At 41.0% G+C, this 21127-nt stretch overlaps 1 protein-coding gene across 10 annotated transcripts in view; it reads left to right on the forward strand.

Moving 5' to 3' along the window:
* The window catches only part of LOC121874898 (glutamic acid-rich protein-like), a 116809-nt gene that overhangs the window by 3692 nt on the left and 91990 nt on the right, over positions 1-21127 (forward strand). Inside the window, exon 2 of one of the 10 annotated variants that reach the window (XM_042379234.1) lies at positions 18382-18420. The exons of the other annotated variants lie outside the window; for them this stretch is intronic. Coding sequence (XP_042235168.1) covers positions 18382-18420 — 39 coding nt within the window. The remainder of the gene's footprint in view (positions 1-18381; positions 18421-21127) is intronic. 10 annotated transcript variants of the gene reach the window in all.

A 21127-nucleotide genomic window follows, 5' to 3' on the forward strand; every position in this document is an offset into this window, starting at 1 on the left:
AGGAAACCGGTATACCCCTATGGCCTACGTGCACCGTATACCTACTTTGTTGATATTCATGCTGTACTCTATAGCTGTATATTTTGTAAACATGGTTATCCAATTGTAAACCTTTGTGACAATTTTACTGAATTATTATTATTATTATTATTATTATTATTATTATTATTATTATTATTATTATTGTTATTGTTGTTATTATTGTTATTGTTATCATTGTTGTTATTATTATTATTATTATTATTGTTATTATTGTTATTATTGTTATTATTGTTATTGTTATTATTATTATTGTTATTGTTATTGTTATTATTATTATTATTATTATTATTATTGTTATTATTGTTATTATTATTATTATTATTATTATTATTAGGGTCGACACGTGAGTGTTAAAATGTGTTTTTACGTGTCTGAGAGAATGAGGATTAAAGCTAGTTGCTCATGGTTTAGACCTGTTTGTGTTTTTAAGTCCTCTGTAACCAGAGAGGAACCGTCGTAACTCGTGCTGTGTGTGTGTGTGTGTGTCAGTGTCTCTCCTAGACTAAAGTAAACACTCCCTGGAGACCACAAGTTCGGTTTAACTCCCATGATCTCTATAGGTGTGTCTTTTGAAGGTTAGGTTATATAAAGGTAAACCTAACGTAACCTGACCTGAGCTTATATAACCTAACCTAACTAAACGTAACCTAATGCAACCAATCCTAACCAAACTTATCCTATCATGAAATTATATCGTATTATTTACTTAGATCATTTCTATTCTGCCCAGCCCTTGTCCAGTCGTTTATCCACCACCTCCCCCCTCCCCCCCCTCCACATCAATCTTAGTGAACACTGTATGGAGGTTGTTTTCTAGGTCTTGTGAATGAATTAATCGTTTATACGTAAATATTTCGTGTAAGAAACCATATATCTCTGTCTCTAATGTTTGTATGTATGTATGTATGTTCTGTATGTGTGTATGTATGTAATAATAATAATAATAATAAGAATAATAATAATAAACGGTTTATTAATAGAGTTGCAACCGGTGGCTGTATGTATAAATGTATGTATGTATAATGCAAATGCAAAGTACTCAGTATAGGAGACGTAAACAGGGAAATCAGTTACCAGATGAACAACGATGCCATTGAGAAATCCGACTGCGAGAGAGATTTAGGAGTAATGATATGTAGGAATCTTAAGCCAAGTAAACAATGTGTTTTTGCTCGTAACAAGGCTAATAAAGTACTTGGGTTCATACAAAGGAGTGTTAGTTACAAGACTAGCGAGGTCATCTTAAGATTATATCTTGCGCTTGTTGAACCACACCTGGATTACGCAGTTCAGTTCTGGTCACCGTATTACAGAATGGATATAGAATCCTTGGAAAGAATCTAGAGGAGAATGACAAGACTAATCCCGGGCATTGGGAACCTTGAATACAGAGACAGGTTAAAACATCTTAATTTGCACTCCCTCGAGAGACGTAGAGTGAGGGGCGACATGATAGAGGTGTATAAATGGAAGTCAGGGTTAAACAAAGGGGACATTACAAAGGTACTCAAACTATCCAACCAGGAGCGAACTCGCAACAATGGTTTTAAATTAGACAAATTTAGATTTCGGAGTGAAATGGGTAAACACTGGTTTGGAAACAGAGTAGTGGATGAATGGAACAAGTTACCAAATATCATCATTAACTCGAATACGCTGAATAGCTTCAAACATAGGTTGGATGCTTATATCAGCAATAGGGGTTGGGTGTAAACGGGACTGCCCAGTATGGGCCAATAGGCCCGCTGCAGTTTCCTCCATTCTTATGTTCTTATATATGTTTGTATGTGTGTCTGTCTGTCTGTCTACACACATATATTTGTTGAGGATATATCGCGGTTAGTGTTATACTCTGCAGTACAATATATACCAGGGTCTATAGTGTGGTAATTTCATCCCTGGCGACGTAACTCAACAGAGAGAGAGAGAATATATGTATTGTCATTGATGTTATTCCCGTTAACCCTTTGAACGTATGATAACGTGCGACCCCTGAGTCATCATGCTCACGGGTCGTACTGAAGGGGTGATGTCATCATACTCAAAGGGTTAAGTCACTGTACTGAATGGGTCAAGTCATTGTACTGAATGGGTTAAGTCATCGTGCTGAAAGGGTTGTCATCGTACTCAAAGGGTTAAGTCATACTCAAAAAGTTAGGTCATCGTACTCAGAGGGGTTAATACATCATACTGGAAGGAATAAAATCTATCTCCATATTGTTTACTGTGGTTGATGAACTCTTGCCCCCTTCTCTTCATTGGTTCATATTTTTATGTATGAAAAAAAAAAATTGTCCCGGCAACACTATCACTAAAGTTTATTTTGGGTCGCCAGCACAAAACGTTTTCATGTATATATATTTTTTTTTTCCAACAGAAAATTTAAGATTTTTTTTTCTTGTATATTTTGACGACAATAGAGTTAGGATTTTTTTTTTTTAGAAGTAAGTTCTCTGTATATCGTTTAGATGCTTTAACTTCCTGCGTGGGTTATTAAGCACCGTTCACCAGGTCTTTGTTTTTTGGTGCTTCAACTACTTGGATGTAACTTTCTGATTGCCAAACCCTCTTCAAAAACATCCTTATAAGAGTCACACATTTGGAGAGTCAGTCAGTCAGTCAGTCAGTCAGTCACCTCTGTAAATGAAGTTTTGGTGATGTCTGCGATACCGTTGTACCTGTCACCTCTCTCCGGCACCCACCCAACACCAATACAGCACGCCAACACAGCGCCAAACCAGCACACCAACACAAAACCACTACACCACCAATACTGTAAGCGCCAACACAGCACCAACATAAAACCAACACAGCGCCAACACAACACCAACACAGCATCACCACAACACCAACAAGCGCCAACACAGCACGTCATTAGCCAAGAAATAGACTAAAGGGGAGAAGGTTTAACAGTATAGCTACCTGTTAGATGGTTTATAGACGCCCGCCATTTGTCTTCATCTGTGTCGATCTATTTCCTGCCTGTGTCAATCTATTTCCTTCCCAATACACTGCCCTGTGGTACCCCACTTGTTACAGGTACAGATGACGATTTCGTGCCATTAATCACCACACACTGCTTGCGGTCATGTAGAAAGTCTTCCATCCACGCTAGGACATTTCCCCGAATTCCGTACCCTTCCAGTTTGATTTTCAGCCTTTCGTGGGGTACACTGTCGAAAGCCTTGGCAAAATCTAGGTAAATATTGTCGATATTACCACCCCGTTCCAGAATATGGGTCCAAATATCCAATATCTTGAGCAATTGTATTAAGCAGGAGCGCCCCGGCATAAAGCCGTGTTGGCAATCTTTTACAAGGTTGTCTCGTATTAGATGTTCCATTGCGGCATCTCTGATAATACTCTCAAGTACTTTACATATTATGCTGGTCAGGCTCACCGGTCTATAGTTGTTCGTGGAGTGACAATCGCCCTTCTTGAAGATAGGACTCACATAAGCCACTTTCCATTCACTGGGGACCATTTGTTCATCCAGGCATTTACAAAACAGGATCTTCAGGGGCTCTGCAAGCTCGTTGCACAGCTCTCTTAGCACTCTAGGATGCACCATGTCAGGTCCGGGACTCTTATGGACCTTTAGCCTGGACAGTTTATTTCTAATACCCTCTTCTGTGAACACAATGTGGGTCAGTGCTGTGTCGAACTGTCTGTCCTCAAACGCAGGAAGGTTAGTTGCATCCTCTCTTGTGAACGCTGAGGAAAAGAAGCTGTTCAATGCCTCAGCTTTATCCTGGTCAGAATCTGCGTAACTACCATCTTCAAGCCTCAGGTCTGATACTCCTACTCGCGTTTTCAATTTCGACTTTGCATAGCGGTAAAACGCCTTTGGGTTTGACTTGACCTCGCTTGCAACCAGCCTCTGAAACTCCTTTTCAGCCCTCCTACACTCTATCTTTGCTTGGTTTCTGGCTCTTGCATACATCCTCCTGTCTTGCTCATCGTTTGACCCAACCCACGTCTTGAATTTCTGGGTTTTCTTCTTAATTTTGTCGACCGCCGCATGGTTCATGTGTAGTGATCCCCTCGTATTCCTAGAAGCACTGGGTTTGGTCTTGGGTATATATTTCCCGCCTGTGTCGATCTATTTCCTGCCTGTGTCAATCTATTTCCTGCCATTATGAGTGTCCACCTGTTTCATTGTTTATTCCATCTTCCTATTATTTCTTGCTTTCTCTATTGTGTCCTATTTGAAATGAGGTGAAGGCGATGGTAAACTCAGCCGGCACAATAGGGAAGTTACCCATCATATCCCATTTTCTTATTTCCAAACTCTCTTTTCTATTTTTATTCTGTTTTAATGGTAAACTTTGACAAATTATAGGGAAGGTAAACTCGCATGATACTCATAGGGAGAAGTACAGTGTTAATAATTGATCAGCTTTATATCCTCACCATTTTGGAACTCAATTTTTTTTACCTTTATTCAGTTATCAATTTTACCTATGTAGAGTTACGTTTTCTTTTCTATTTTAATGCTAAACTTAGGTTAAGGTCGTTGAAGGTAAACTCATAAGAGAGACTGTGTGTGTGTGTTGGGGTGTGGGGTGGGGTGGGGGGGGGGGTTGGAAAAGTACGGGAGAACGTTGACAGGATCTAAATATATGACTCAAGAACCCCGGCACCGTACTTGTCAAGGTTGGCTCTCAAAATAAAGGTCTGGGTGGTGTTACGTGTGGCTGGGTGGTGGTGGTGGTAGATGGTTGGTTGAGTGGTGGTGGTGGCAGCAGGGTGATGATGGCCGTGGTGGTGTGGTAAAAAAGAATGTGGTGGTTGTGATGATTGTGGCGAGTAGGTGGTAGTAGTTGTATTGGAGATGGTGGTGTGGTAGAGATATGGTGGCGGATTGATGATTGTGGCAGGGTGTGTGGTTGTGTTTAGCGGGTGTTGATATGTCTTGTTAGTGATGGTAGTGGTTAGGGTAGGTTAGGTTAATGGTGTGGTAGGGGGTAGTACAAGGTGGCTGCATGGTGCATTATTTTTATTGCTAATGGCAGGGTGGCCACAGTGGTAATGGAGGTGACAGCCGTATGGTACAGGCGTTAATGATGATGTTTGGTAACTTGTTCCACTCATCCACTATATTCCCAGACCAATGTTTACCTATCTCACGCCTAAATGGTACGAGTTCGCTCCTGGTTGGATAGTTTGAGTACCTTTGTTATATCATCTTCGTTTAGCCCTGACGTCCATTTATACGCCTCGATCATATCGCCCATCATTCTACGTCTCTCGAGGGATTCTATATCCACTCTGTAGTACGGTGACCATAACTGAACTGCGTAATCCAAGTGAAGTCTCACAAACGCAAGATATAGTTTTGGGATAACCTCGCTAGTCTTGTAACTAACACTCCTTTGTAGGAACCAAGTACTTTGTTAGCCTTGTTGACTTGGTATAAGATTCCTACTTAGCATTTACTCCTAAATATTTCTCATAGTCGGATTTCTCCATGGACCATAACAATCTTGTTCATCTGATATCTGGTTTCTCTGTTTACATCTTGTAGGCTAAGTACATTACATTTGTCCACATTAAATTTCATCTGCCATTTTTCAGACCATGCGAAAATTTTGTTTAGATGTTCCTGTAGTTTTGCGGAGTCTTCGTCAGATTTAATTACTCGCCCTATTTTAGTGTCAGACAAGTTTAACCAAGCAAAACTAGTACACGTAGTAGTAGTAGTAGTAGTAGTAGTAGATAAAGTAATAGATATGATAGTAGATGTGTGGTAGAGAATATAGTGGTAGATGCAGGAAGCTATTAATAGGACGGTTGATAGAAATAACCCTGTGACCTTTTGCATTATTGATGACAAATGCCCAAGGAAAGGTCAAGGGTCAAGGTCTGGATGCTGATACACTGCAGAGAGAGAGAGAGAGAGAGAGAGAGAGGCATTGGTAATTTTCACACTGTTTATATTAGGCTGTTAGGTTAGGGTAGGTTAGGTTTGGTTACGTTAGGTTACATTAGGGCGTATATGTCAGGTTAGGTTAAGATAGGGATTGGTAAAGTTAGTTTGGGAGCAGGTTCGGGTAGGTGAGGGATTGATTATATTATTAGTTAAGTCAGGTTAGGTTTGGTTAGGTTAGTTAAGGCGTTGGTTAAGTCAGGCCAGGTTAGGTTTGGTTAGGTTAGTTAAGGCGTTGGTTAAGTTAAGTTAGGTTAGGTTAGGTTCTGGGTCGGAGAATCAATGAATTTCACTACAAAACCTTATGAATCCTCCCCGTGATGACGTCTTTACCTTCACCTGAGTCACAGCTAGGTGGTCCAGGTGTAAACAAGGTGATGAATTAGCAGGTGAACCAGGTGTAAACAAGGTGATAAATTAGCAGGTGAACCAGGTGTAAACAGGGTGATAAATTAACAGGTGAACCAGGTGTAAACAAGGTGACTAATTAGCAGGTGAACCAGGTGTAAACAAGGTGATAAATTAACAGGTGAACCAGGTGTAAACAAGGTGATAAATTAGCAGGTGAACCAGGTGTAAACAAGGTGATGTACAGTATTAGCAGGTGAACCAGGTGTAAACAAGGTGATAAATTAACAGGTGAACCAGGTGTAAACAAGGTGATAAATTAGCAGGTGAATCAGGTGTAAACAAGGTGATGTATTAGCAGGTGAAGCCGTGAGGGGAGTCATCGGATGGGAGGGGGTAGGGGATGAAGGAAGGAAGAACAGCCAAGGTTTTTTGTTCGTCTTTTTTTATTTAGTTTTAAACATGATCGTTGGTGCCAGGGGGACGTCCTGCCTGCTGTCTGTCTATACATCTGTCTGTCTGTCTGTCTGTATTTGTATCTGTCTTTCTCTATCTTTATCTCTGTGTCTCCTTATATAGCTGTCTGCCTATCTCTCTATACCTCTTTGTATGTCTGTCTCTCTGTCTGTTCATGTCTGTGCTCATATTCAAGCCTGTCACTCTCTCTGTCTATATACCTGTCTGTCTGTCTCTTTTTTTTCTCTCTCTATTCTGTCATTAGTGAAGTGTGAAAGATAAAAAGAACAGCATGAAAGAAAGAAAGAAAGAAAGAAAGAAAGAAAGAGGAAGTTAGATAAGAGAGAATAAAATAACCCAAGGAAGAAGACAAAATATATACAGTGTAAAGATGTTTGTCTGGACTCTGAAGAAGAAGGAAATATTGAAGAAGTCGAAGAGGAGGAGAAGATGATGAAGAAGGGAAAATTAGGATAAGAAGAGGAAAGAGAGGAGGATGAAGGAGAAGAAAAAAATGAGGATAAGAGGAAGAAGAAGAAGAAGAAGAAGAAGAAGAATTAAGACGAAAAATAAGGAAAAGAAGAAGGAAAAGGTGTGGACAAGAGGAAGATGAAAAAGAAGAGGATGGAAGAATTGATAATAATAATAATAATAATAATAATAATAATAATAATAATAATAATAATAATAGTGATCTAGAAATATATACTGTATAATCACCAATGAAATATATCCTATAACTATTATACACACCAACATTATGCACATATAGGAAGGAAGAATATTAATAGTTATAGATGTTTATATAATGAAAATATATAACATAAAGAATAGAAATAGACTAAACAAATAAAAGAGAAATAGATACTCCGATAAAAAGTAGAGCTGGGATATATTTACCGGTGAAATATATCGCTAATGTGAGACAGTCTTAAGATAGTGGTAGTTTGGTAAGATATATTTTTCAGACGGTAAGAATATTGTGAGTAGTGGTAAATATATGTGTGTTAGATTATCAGAAAAAATATTAATAGATATGTTTATTCACACTAGTCAGTATTAACTAGTAAAAACAATAGTAACAACAATATACAGTACGTTTGCTAGTAAATATTATCAAGTAAAATAAAAATAAAAACACAAGTAAAATAAACACAAAAAAAAACACAACTTCATCACTAAATGTTTACAAGAAAAACACAGACAGAAAAACTGGTATACCTTCACCTGTGTGTATTTACCAATAGAGAGTAAAGCTAGCGAGGCAGGTAGAGAGGAGGGGGGGTGGCCATTTGCAAATATACAGGGGAGGCAGTCAGGAAGAAATCTTCCGGTACTGTGACCTGGGTGGTACAGCCGCAGAAAGCCAAAGATGCTGTAACATAAAGAGGCAAGTGAAAGTGAAATTAGTGGGGTGGAGGTGGGAATGGTGGTGGGAAAGGCTCAAGTCTTAAGGGATTAACCCGGTGGATTCTGATTGAGCTACGTGAACCTTTAGGGTGTGTGGGGGGGAGGGGGGAAGTAGGTGAGGGGAAGTACAGGTAGGTTCTGATGGTGTTAGGTGAACCTTTGGGGTAATGAGATGAGAGAAGAGTGAGGCGAGAATGTGTGTGTGTGTGTGTGTGTGTGTGTGTGTGTGTGTGTGTGATACGCTCTACGACACCCATTCATCCTCGCCATCAAGACACACACACACGAACACACACACAGCAGTAATAGTAATTTATGACAGTGAATAAACAGTGTGTGTGTGTGTGTATGTGTGTGTGTGTGTGTGTTTGCACTAGTTTTCATACACGTAACAAGACAGCCAGCGAGAGTGTTTACAAAATATCACTAAAGTGTTTACAAAGTGTTACGGAAAGTGTTGACAAAAGTGCGAGGCTAGAGAAAGATATTTTAGACCTCTTCAAGATGCTACGACAACAGGTTCTCATTAGACCTATACCTACCTATTCTCAGCCTGATGGTTATCCAGTCGTCTGATCAATAGTACCGACACCAAATTGAGTAGTACAAGACAAAAGTGTTGCTAGTGTGTGGGTTATAGAGAGTTCCACACATTGCTAGTAAGTGATGTAGATACTGTGAGTTATGCTATTGACACTATTACAGGGAAATTATATATAAATGAAAATAACAGAATGATCTTATATCACAAAAATAATGATAAACAGAAGGGAGAAGAAATATGAGAAATGGGATGACTAGGAAGATGATTGGTTCACACGCAGGTAAGCCTTCACACCTGATGATTAAACACACCTTAACGATACCTGGGAGGTTAGGTTAGATGACTTTAGGTTATGGTAGGTTACGTAAGGTTATGTTAGGGTGGATTAGGTTACTTTAGATTGAATTACGTTAGCAATAAGGTTTTTTATCAACAGGTGGAATGAAATGTAGGCTGTTTGCTATAGAAACCAGTTAGTTGTGATAATCCTGGCAGCTAGTGAATGACCTAGAGTGAGACCAACACCATCACTCGCACTAGTTGAATTAATATTCTGTATAATATGATAAACTTTTAAGGTTTAATATGTAAATGAAATAAATAGCACCCGTATATTATTTACCTTTGAATACTGTTCGGTGTGTATTGAACGTTTCGTACACACACACACACACACACACACATAGGGTTAGGACCATATCAAGGTGAAAGCACTTGTACTGCCTTTGTCAACATGTGATATATATACAGTATATATATGTCTCCAGTGTGATTATGTTAATAATAGTCGCATGTTTCTTCTACTTAAACATCTGCCTTGAAGATTATTACAGTAAGCTTTTTTCTCTTCTGTTTTTCGTAGTTCTTTCTTTTTTCTTTTCTTTTTCTTAATTATTTTGCTTTGTTTTGAAGTTCATTTATAATTTATTTTGAAAGTCTCTTGGACGTGAGATCTGAACTCTCTCTCTCTCTCTCTCTCTCTCTCTCTCTCTCTCTCTCTCTCTCTCTCTCTCTGGGTATCGTGTTTATATTGGACAAGAGTGTGCGTGTGAGAGGTTGGCAGGGAGAGTGAGGGAGAGACGAAGGTGATCGTAAACAGCCTCCCTTTCCCACTCCCTCTCCCTGCTCTTGCCACGCCCACTTCTGACCACGCCCTCTCCCTGCTCTCACCGCGCCTTCTTATACTGACCACGCCCTCTTATGCTGACCACGCCCTCTCCATTCGGTCACCACGCCCTCTCCATCCTCTTATACTGAACACGCCCTCTCCCTCTTATATTGACCACGCCCTCTTATGCTGACCACGCCCTCTCCATTCGGTCACCACGCCCTCCGTCCTCTTTATACCGAACACGCCCTCCTCTTATATTGACCACGCCCTCTTATGCTGACCACGCCCTTATGCTGACTCCACGTCCTCTCCTTGGTCTCACTATCGCCCTTCTCACCTCATTCCCCTTATCTTGCATCAGAGAAAGAGAGAGAGAGAGAGAGAGAGAGAGAGAGAGAGAGAGAGAGAGAGAGAGAGAGAGTCCCATCCATAAATTTTACATGAATTACAGCAGTTTGGACTGTAGTAGTTAGATAGTTCATGTACCGGGTTAATTGCAGTTATATATAGCTCTTCACACACACACACACACACACACACACACACACACACACACCAATCACTACTCCCCATCTCAACCACCTACTACCACAATCACCTCACCACTTAACACTATCACGAACTACCACCATCACCACCCCCACCAGGCCTGATGAAGGTGTAGTGGTTGCTAGAGCTTTATTGACACCTATCTAGAATCCAGGTTCGATTCCCGATATCCTGTTGACGTGGCAAGGCTGAGAAAGCCATTGTATATGCTCTATATTATTATTATTATTATTATTATTATTATTATTATTATTATTATTATTATTATTATTATTATTATTATTATTATTGGTGCTGTAGTTGTTGGTCTTGTTGCTGTGTGTGTGTGTGTGTGTGTGTGTGTGTGTGTGTGTGTGTGTGTGTGAGTGAGGTCACGAGGAAGCCAAGAAAAAGCCCATGGTGAGTGGCAGGACGCATGACGCTACCAGAAGGTCACCTGATTCAGCCCGCCTGAAAAACAACGGATGTTCCTCACCTTCCAACACCCCACCCCACACTCCCCACACCCTCTCCACACCCCACACTCCACATCCCACACATGCATTTATACCTAGAAATTCTCCAGTGTAGGCAGAAGGCGGGTAAATACTCATGCCTGACAAAGTTTCTACAACCCTGTCATTACAGAATGGTGATGGGAATTACCTGGTACTGCTTTTAGGTTAGGTTAGGTTAAAGTTGGTTGGGTTAGGTTATATTAGGGTAGGATAGCTTAAGTTAGGTTTATCCAGCAATTAGCTTAGATTAAGTTAGGTTGGGTTATGTTTACCTTAGGTTAGATTAGGTTGAATTTGGTTGGGTAATGTTTAAGTTAGGTTATGTTAGGTTGGGTTAGGTTAGGTTAGGTTAGGTTGGGTTAGGGTAGGTTAGGTTAGGTTGGGTTAGGTTAGGTTATGTTAGGTTGGGTTAGGTTAGGTTAGGTTAGGTTGGGTTAGGGTAGGTTAGGTTAGGTTGGGTTAGGTTAGGTTATGTTAGGTTGGGTTAGGTTTGATCTAGAAAATTGGGTGAGAAACAAATCTTATTAAGCCGCATTAGTGAAGAAGAGTCCTTGACGCTCTCAGGCTGGGTATGCCGGGTGGGGCCATGACATAAACAGATCGTAGACAAGAGTTAAGCAAATTCTCTTAGTGAGTGAGTGAGTCAGTGAGCGAGTGAGTGAGTGAGTGAGTCAGATTTAATTAGGAAAGATGATCACAGAACTAACTAACATAGCTAGAAATATCCAGTAATCTAACTTAGGGTAATCTTAACTTTACTCTAACCTCTCCTAACTTACCTTAAATGTAACTTAGGCTAAACTTAACTTTACTTAACACAAAACTAATCTAACCTAACCTGGTATTGGCTGAAATACTACACCATTTATCCTGAATTTCTACTCTCTCTCTCTCTCTCTCCACCTTTCCTTTTTCACTCTCCCCTCCCTTATCTCCCTACACCTCCAACCTTTCCCATCACACAAGGCCAGAAGAGAGTGTGATAGATGTCGCTCCTGTTCCATCGTTCTTTAAAATCGTTGGGATCATACAGAGGGTCAATTGAGTGACTGTCATTTAGGCTGGTGTGTGAAAGTGTTTTGGTTGTGTGTGTGTGTGTGTGTGTGTGTGTGTGTGTGTGTGTGTGTGTGTGTGTGTGTGTGTGTGTAACCGGTCTTGTTTGGTTTAGATGCATTTCCTCCTTGCTGCTGCTTCTGCTGTTTGTTGGTTAAGCGCCAGATTCCTCCTTTGCCAGAATGTTGAAATAATTCCTTTACTAACACCTACTGTACACCGCTAAGAACAGGTGTTTTATATAGGTTACTCTAATACCTTAATTAACACCTGTTATCGCTAAGAACAGGTGTTTTATATAAGTTACTCTAATACCTTAATTAACACCTGTTATCGCAAAGAACAGGTGTTTATATAAGTTACTCTACACCTGTCACCGCTAAGGACAGGTGTTTATATAAGTTACACTACACCTGCCACCGCTAAGGACAGGTGTTTATATAAGTTACTCTACACCTGCCACCGTTAAGGACAGGTGTTTATATAAGTTACTCTACACCTGCCACCGTTAAGGACAGGTGTTTATATAAGTTACTCTACACCTGTCACCGCTAAGGACAGGTGTTTATATAAGTTACTCTACACCTGTCACCGCAAAGGACAGGTGTTTATATAAGTTACTCTACACCTGTCACCGCTAAGGACAGGTGTTTATATAAGTTACTGTACACCTGTCATATTTAAGGGCAGGTGTTTATGTAAACTAATAGATAATGAAAACACACGTTAAGAAGTGTTCAATAATAACTAGAACTAGCAGGTTAATGGTAGGTATATAACTAGCAGGTTAAAGGTAGATATATAACTAGCAGGTTAAAAGTAGATATATAACTAGCGGGTTAAAGGTAGATATATAACTAGCAGGTTAAAGGTAGATATATAACTAGCAGGTTAAAGGTAGATATATAATCAGAACAATACATATTATATAACTAGTTAAGGTTAAAAGGTAGATATAACTTAGCAGGTTGCAGATATATAACTAGCAGGTTAAAGGTGATATATAACCAGTAGTGTTAAAGATAGATATATACCCAGTATAAAAGTAGATATATAACTAGCGGGTTAAAGGTAGATATATAACTAGCGGGTTAAAGGTAGATATATAACTAGCAGGTTAAAGGTAGATATATAACTAGCAGGTTAAAGGTAGATATATAACTAGCAGGTTAAAAGTAGATATATAACTAGCGGGTTAAAGGTAGATATATAACTAGCAGGTTAAAGGTAGATATATAACTAGCAGGTTAAAGGTAGATATATAACTAGCAGGTTAATAGTAGATATATAACTAGCAGGTTAAAGGTAGATGTATATCTAGCAGGTTAATGGTAGATATATAACTAGCAGGTTAATGGTAGATATATAACTAGCAGGTTAAAGGTAGGTATATAACTAGCAGGTTAAAGGTAGATATATAACTAGCAGGTTAATGGTAGGTATATAACTAGCAGGTTAATGGTAGGTGTATAGAAATAACGTGAAAATTAGCCACCTCAATTTATTTTACGTGCTGATTTAACCCCCCTCCCCACCCCCCACATTTCCTGGCTGTGGGGTTAGGTTAGGTTATATTAGGGTAGGTTAGGTTAGGATAGGGTGTATTAAGTTAGGGTAGTTGAAATAAGCCTGGGTTTTTTATCTTCAGGTAATCCGATTAAAGACAGGAGGGTCAGAGAGATAGAGAGAGAGAGATAGAGAGAGAGAGAGTGAGTGAGATAGAGATAGAGAGAGAGAGAGAGAGAGAGAGAGAGAGAGAGAGAGAGAGAGAGGGGGTGCATAAGTAAACAGACCGGGAAAATATAATCAGGGTATGGGCCGTGGTAGCCAACCCTCAGCCATAAGTATTGCTCTTCTAAACTACCAATTTTCTTTTATCACTTGCTATAATTTATTCCTTAATTATTTATTTCTCTTATTATTTTCAGAAGCTAATTTATTTATTGTATATTATTGTATTATTGTTATTTTATGTTATTAATTAATAAACAAATCTTGTTCAGGTTGTCAAAAGTAATAATTATTTTTCCAGTGAGTAATATTCCCATGAGAGCTAAAAGCAAAACATTGAAAAGAATTAAACAAATTACCTAAATAAAGGAAATCTCATTAGTGATTATTAATTAATTTTAGAAAAGGTAAAAAAAAAAAACTATTATAAATTGTAATTGAATTTGATGATAGGAGGCAAGGATTGATGATTGATAACTTTTGGTGACAACTGATTATATGTTGTGATATTTCAGGCATTGATGATCGAGTTGTGTGAGTTGAAGTTAGTAGATGTTGCTGTTAGTAGATATTGGTGCTTGTAGGTGGTGGTTGTGGTGGTAGGTGTTGGTGGTAGGTGTTGGTGGTAGTACATGTTGGTGGTAGTACATGTTGTTGTGAGGTGTTGGTGTGTTGGTGGCATGTTGGTGGTAGTATGTTGGTGGTGATGTTGGTTGGTAGTAGATGTTGGTGGACTGTTGGTGGTAGTACATGTTGGTGGTAGATGTTGGTGGTAGTACATGTTGGTGGTATGTTAGTTGGTAGTACATGTTGGGTGGAAGTACATGTTAGGTGGGAGTACATGTTGGTGGTAGTACATGTTGGTGGTAGTACATGTTGGTGGTAGCATGTTGGTGTGTACATGGTGGCAGTACATGTTGGTGGTAGTATGTTGGTGGTGAGTACATGTTGGTGTGGTACATGTTGGTGGCAGTACATGTTGGTGTGAGTACATGTTGGTGGTAGTACATGTTAGGTGGGAGTACATGTTGGGTGGGAATACATGTTGGTGGTATGCATGTTGGTGGTAGTACATGTTGGTGGTGTACATGTTGGTGGTAGTACATGTTGGTGGTAGTACATGTTGGTGTTAGTACATGTTGGTGGCAGTACATGTTGGGCATATGTTGGTGGCATTATGTTGGTGGCAGTATGTTGGTGGTAGTACATGTTGGTGGCAGTACATGTTGGTGGCAGTACATGTTGGTGGCAGTACATGTTGGTGGTGTATGTTGGTGGTAGTACATGTTGGGGGGTGAGTACATGTTGGTGGCAGTACATGTTGGTGGTGGTACATGTTGGTGTGGTAGTACATGTTGGGGTGGTACATGTTGGTTGCTGAGTACATGTTGGTGATGGCACATGTTGGTGGCAGTACATGTTGTGGCAGTACATGTTGGTGGTGGTACATGTTGGTGGCAGTACATGTTGGTGTAGTATGTTGGTGGCAGTATGTTGGTGGCAGTACATGTTGGTGGCAGTTACATGTTGGTGGCAGTACATGTTGGTGGCAGTACATGTTGGTGGTAGTATGTTGGTGGTAAGTACATGTTGGTGGTAGTACATGTTGGTGGTGGTAGTGTTGGTGGCAATACATGTTGGTGGCAGATTGTTGGTGTGTAGTGTTGGTGGTAGTACATGTTGGTGGTAGTACATGTTGGTGGTAGTACATGTTGGTGGTAGTACATGTTGGTGTGTGTACATGTTGGTGGCAGTACATGTTGGTGGTAGTACATGTTGGTGGCAGTACATGTTGGTGGTGGTACATGTTGGTGGTACATGTTGGTGGCAGTACATGTTGGTGGCAGTACATGTTGGTGGTAGTACATGTTGGTGGTAGTACATGTTGGTGGTAGTAACATGTTGGTGGCAGTACATGTTGGTGGTAGTATGTTGGTGGTAGTACATGTTGGGGTAGTACATGTTGGTGGCACATGTTGGTGGTAGTACTATGTTGGTGGCAGTACATGTTGGTGTGAGTACATGTTGGTGGTAGTACATGTTGGTGGCAGTACATGTTGGTGGCAGTATGTTGGTGGTAATTACATGTTGGTGGTAGTACATGTTGGTGGCAGTATGTTGGTGGTAGTACATGTTGGTGTGAGACATGTTGGTGGCAGTATACATGTTGGTGGCAGTACATGTTGGTGGTAGTACATGTTGGTGGTAGTAGATGTTGGTGGTAGTACATGTTGGTGGCAGTACATGTTGGTGGTAGTACATGTTGGTGGCAGTATGTTGGTGGTAGTACATGTTGGTGGTAGTCATGTTGGTGGTAGTACATGTTGGTGGTAGTACATGTTGGTGCTTGATGCTTGTGGTGGTAGTATATGTGTTGGTGTACATGTTGGTGGTAGTACATGTTGGTGTAGTATGTTGGTGGCAGTACATGTTGGTGGTAGTACATGTTGGTGGTGAGTACATGTTGGGTGGTAGTACATGTTGGTGGCAGTACATGGGTGGTAGTATATGTTGGTGGTTATGTTGGTGTGGTATACATGTTGGTGGTAGTACATGTTGGTGGCAGTACATGTTGGTGGCAGTACATGTTGGTGGTAGTACATGTTGGTGGCAGTACATGTTGGTGGTACATGTTGGTGGTCATATGTTGGTGGCAGTACATGTTGATGGTGTTATGTTGGTGGCAGTACATGTTGGTGGTAGTACATGTTGGTGGTAGTACATGTTGGTGGTAGCACATGTTGGTGGCAGTACATGTTGATGGTAGTACATGTTGGTGGCAGTATGTTGGTGTACATGTTGGTGGTACATGTTGGTGGCAGTATGTTGATGGTAGTACATGTTGGTGGTAGCACATGTTGGTGGCAGTACATGTTGGTGGTAGCACATGTTGGTGGCAGTACATGTTGGTGGTAGTACATGTTGGTGGCAGTACATGTTGGTGGTAGTACATGTTGGTGGCAGTACATGTTGGTGGTGATACATGTTGGTGGCAGTACATGTTGGTGTGGCTCATGTTGGTGGTAGCACATGTTGGTGGTAGTATGTTGGTGGTAGTACATGTTGGTGGTAGTACATGTTGGTGGTAGTACATGTTGGTGGTAGTAGATATTGGTGGTAGTACATGTTGGTGGTAGTACATGTTGGTGGTAGTACATGTTGGTGGCAGTATGTTGGTGGTAGTACATGTTGGTGGTAGTGATGTTGGTGGTAGTAGATGTTGGTGGTAGTACATGTTATCGGAAATAACTGCTGGTGGTAGTAGGTGCTGGTGTCAAAAATCAACAATGTCAATAATGTAGGCAAAGGTTTGTGTCGTGAACCTCGATGCTAAGTGAACGTTTGTGTGTGGTATAAACTGAGTTGTGGCTGGGTGTCGATAACATGTCCGATTCTCTGCTATTCTGGGGTGACCTCAGGCGAGTCTCACAAATTAAAGGGTAAATACTCAGTTTGTCTTTTTGCTTCTAATAACATAAAAGAATAATACCCATCTAGTTATGTTGTTGTTTTGGAGTATAGAATTAAACTTTCCTTGTTGTGTTGTTTTAGTTATTTGTTGATTATTACGGGGATAAGTTTCTTTGTTTTAAGGCATAAGAAACCTAACTCTTGATTTTTGGAGCATAGAACCCCCTCTCCTTTGGGATGAAACTAACTGAGCGTTTATTTACTAACAAAAAAAGTATTATTTTTCAGTCACAAAACAAAATATTCTAAGGCTGTGGGAAAAAGTTTTATATACCGATACACCAAAACAATTTTATTTTTGCGTTGTGAATAAAAAGAAAGTGAAGCTTTGGGTCGTCGGAGTAAAGGTTAAAAAAATATTTCTACAGCTCACAATCCCAACTTGAGCAGCCAATAGCGAAGCCCCGTGGCAGCTACTCTGTATCTTGAGCGTTGTATAAAGAAATAGCTTGAAGCACAGGTACAGGTAAAAATAAAGTATAATTACAGGTATAAATAAAGATTACATATACTAGTACAGGTATGGTTAAAGGTACAGGTGGGGGTAATTTACATAGGTATGAAGGCGACAACAAGGCATATTATTGTAACCTAACCTAGCTAACCTAACCTAACCTAATGATTAAACACCTCAGCTTATTTCATCTGATGACTAAACAACCCTAACGCTACCTGGCTGGGGGTTAAGTTGAAGTTTTGGTTAGATTAGGTTTGGTATGGTACAAAATATGGGTTATATTCGGTTGGTTAGGTTAGGTTAAGATAGGCTATATTAGGTTGGGTTAAGACAGGTTAACTTAAGTTAAGATATATATATATATATATATATATATATATATATATATATATATATATATATATATATATATATATATATATATATATATATATATATATATATATATATATATATATTAGTTTAAGACAAGCTAGGTTCCATTAGGTTAAGTTAGGTTAGCACAGGTTAGGTTAGGCTACATTAGATTAAGTTACATTAGGTTAAATTTGGTTAGGAAAGGTGAGGTTAGGATGGTTCATCTTGAAGGAAAATAAATTAGGTGTTTAATCTTCAGGTAATCCTCTCCTCCCTCCTCCCTCCTCCTCCTCCCTCCTCCTCCCTCCCTCCTCCCTCCCTCCCTCCTCCCCCACCGCCCACCGACCCAGATAATGCCAGCCACTAATACAACTCTCAACTGTAACTGCTAACCCACATAACTCTCCATTCCTCTCTTGTTGCCAGGCCTGGACACTCTGCCTGGCGAACAGTCAGCCACTGTCGTTAAGTAACAACAGGTTAGTCGGTTCGTTGGGAGGGGGTTACGTAGTTCCTCCCCTCCCTCCTCCTCACTCCTCCTCCCTCCTTTCCCTACTTCCTCCCAGACACACACACACACACACACACACACACACACACACACACACACACACACACACACAACAATACTGTACATATATATATACACGCACACGTAACGCGTGAGTAGCTTGTGAGATCATGTTGCCTTATGTGTGTGTGTGTGTGTGTGTAACAGACAGACAGACAGACAGAAGCAGAAACAAACAAACAGACAGACAAACAGAAGAGAGCATACATTCCAGAACACGTCTCCATCTGAAACTACGTCACGCTCACCAAAAGTTACCATGGTGAGAGTATTGTTGTTGTTGTTGTTGTTGTTGTTGTTGAGGGTCATGTAAGAACCTCAGCTCGCTCAGGGGAGTTGTCGAGAGGACTTCCACAATAACGCCCTTGTTATTTTTATCAGTGCTTGGAGGGCAGATGGTGAAGGTCGTGTCTTGTGATGGTGGTGGTTGTCGTGGTTTTCAGTCAGTGGTGGTAGTTGTGGTCGTGGTAATAGCAGTAGTAGTAGTAGTAGTAGTAGTAGTGTTATTGGTTGTAGTGGTAGAAAAAAGTAGCATTAGTACAGTATTAGTATTAACCTCCGCCTATCATAACACAGAATAGACTAACAGACACAATGATTGGCTAGGAACGCTCAGTCACGGTCTCCTTAATGCCAATCACTGTAGCTCTGACATTCATCCGGGGTTATGATAGGCGGACTTTAACCTCCCCCTGGCTAATCTTCGAGGAGTAAACCGTAGTGAGAGAGACGTACCCTAACATAGTCTAGGTGAGCATAAGGTAAACAGGCGAACAGGAGGTAGACAGGAGGAGCGTGAAATAGACGTAAGGAGCGTGAAATAGACAGAAGGAATATGAAGTCATCACACACCTTACCTGAGGCTGTTTGCCAGGAAGAATGACGGGGGAGCACTTTCTCCTGGTAATGTCAACACAAGGCCTGCCTGCTGGATGGCACTTAGGGAGGGGGAGAGAGGGAGTGTAGTGGGGAGGTGGGAGGAGGTGGGGTGGGGGTGGGAGGAGGTTAGTGGTAAGGGAGGTGGGGAGGAAGAGTAGTGCTATGTGGGGGTGGGAGGAGGGAGGTTAGTGGTAAGGGAGGGGGAGGAAGAGTAGGCTATGGGGGTGAGGAGGGAGGTTAGTGGTAAGGGAGGGGAGGAAGAGTAGTGGCTATGTGGGGGGTGAGGAGGAGGTTAGTGGTAAGGGGAGGTGGGGAGGAAGAGTAGTGGCTATGTGGGGGTGAGGAGGGAGGTTAGTGGTAAGGGGAGGTGGGGAGGAAGAGTAGTGGCTATGTGGGGGTGAGGAGGGAGGTTAGTGGTAAGGAGAGAGAGAGAGAGAGGGGAGAGTGTGCACCTTTTAATAATCAACACGTCACCTGTCAAGAGGAGACCGACCTTCAATCATTAAGCATCTTTTACACGTCGGCACCAGCCTGTGTATCATTGTGTATCATTTTCACACGTATAGCATATGTATCCATGAGACGTGTCTAGCTGAGCAGGTAATATGTAGAGAGATGTTATTCATATGTATTTTAAAGTATGTATATAGACCTGTGATGGTTAAAAGACTCCATGTATATCTGAGGTAGGAAGGGTGTGTTGTTATGTGGATTATATACATTATATTATATGACGAAGAGGTGTTAATTTATGTCTATGCGAGAAGGGTTGTCGAGCTGTCGTCGCCTCAACAGCACCAGCAAGTTAGTATAGGTGCAGCTATGTCAGAGCTGCCAAAAACGTGGTGAATTTAAACAAACACCTGCTTGTTTGTTTGTGTTTGTTTGAGAGAGAGAGAGAGAGAGAGAGAGAGAGAGAGAGAGAGAGGAGGGTTTGGGGATTTGGCTCCATTAGGAGTTAGCAGAGATCCAGTAAGAAGAAGAAGAGGAGGAGGAAGAGAAGGTGTAGGAGGAGGAAGAGGGGGAACGTGACTCTCATCCTCCGTCCTTCCTCTTGACCTTCCCGCACGTCCTACTAACCTTTCTTCCCCTCGCTTATCCATCCATCCAGAGCCATCCATGCCCTTCCATCTGTCCATCGATCCACCAATGTATCCAATCTTTATGTCCATCTATCCATCCACCCTGGGTTAAATCTATCCCACACCTATCCAGTAAAGGACCTCTTCTTGAGTAGCCATTATTAGCTGAGGCAGTAATCTCCTCCCATTCCCACCCCTCCCCCACCTCCACCCTCCCACCTCCCCACCCTCCCACTCCCTCCCACCCCCTCCCACCCCCTCTCACCCTCCCACCCTCCCACCTCCCCCTCCCACCCTCCCCCACCCTCCACTCCCCCTCCCCACCCACCCCCTCCCCCTCCCACTCCCTGAGTGGCCAAAGAGCTGAAGACCAGACCATGGTAGTAAAACTCTTCTTTCTGTATAAACACAGCGACATTGACAAAATACGAGATAAATGAGAGAAGTGAGAAATAATGAGATGAGAAACACGGAGGAGAGATAGAAGGAATGGTGAGAAATATATACTTTTTGAGAATTGTAGATAAAGTAATATTTTTTTAACGCCTCATATATCGACTTATAAAATTTAAGACTAATACAATATAGATATCAAATATACATACATACTGTACACATACATACATACCTCATACATACA

This window comes from Homarus americanus, unplaced genomic scaffold (assembly GCF_018991925.1).
Source record: "Homarus americanus isolate GMGI-L3 unplaced genomic scaffold, GMGI_Hamer_2.0 scaffold56009, whole genome shotgun sequence".
Classification (NCBI taxonomy): Eukaryota; Metazoa; Arthropoda; class Malacostraca; order Decapoda; family Nephropidae; genus Homarus; species Homarus americanus.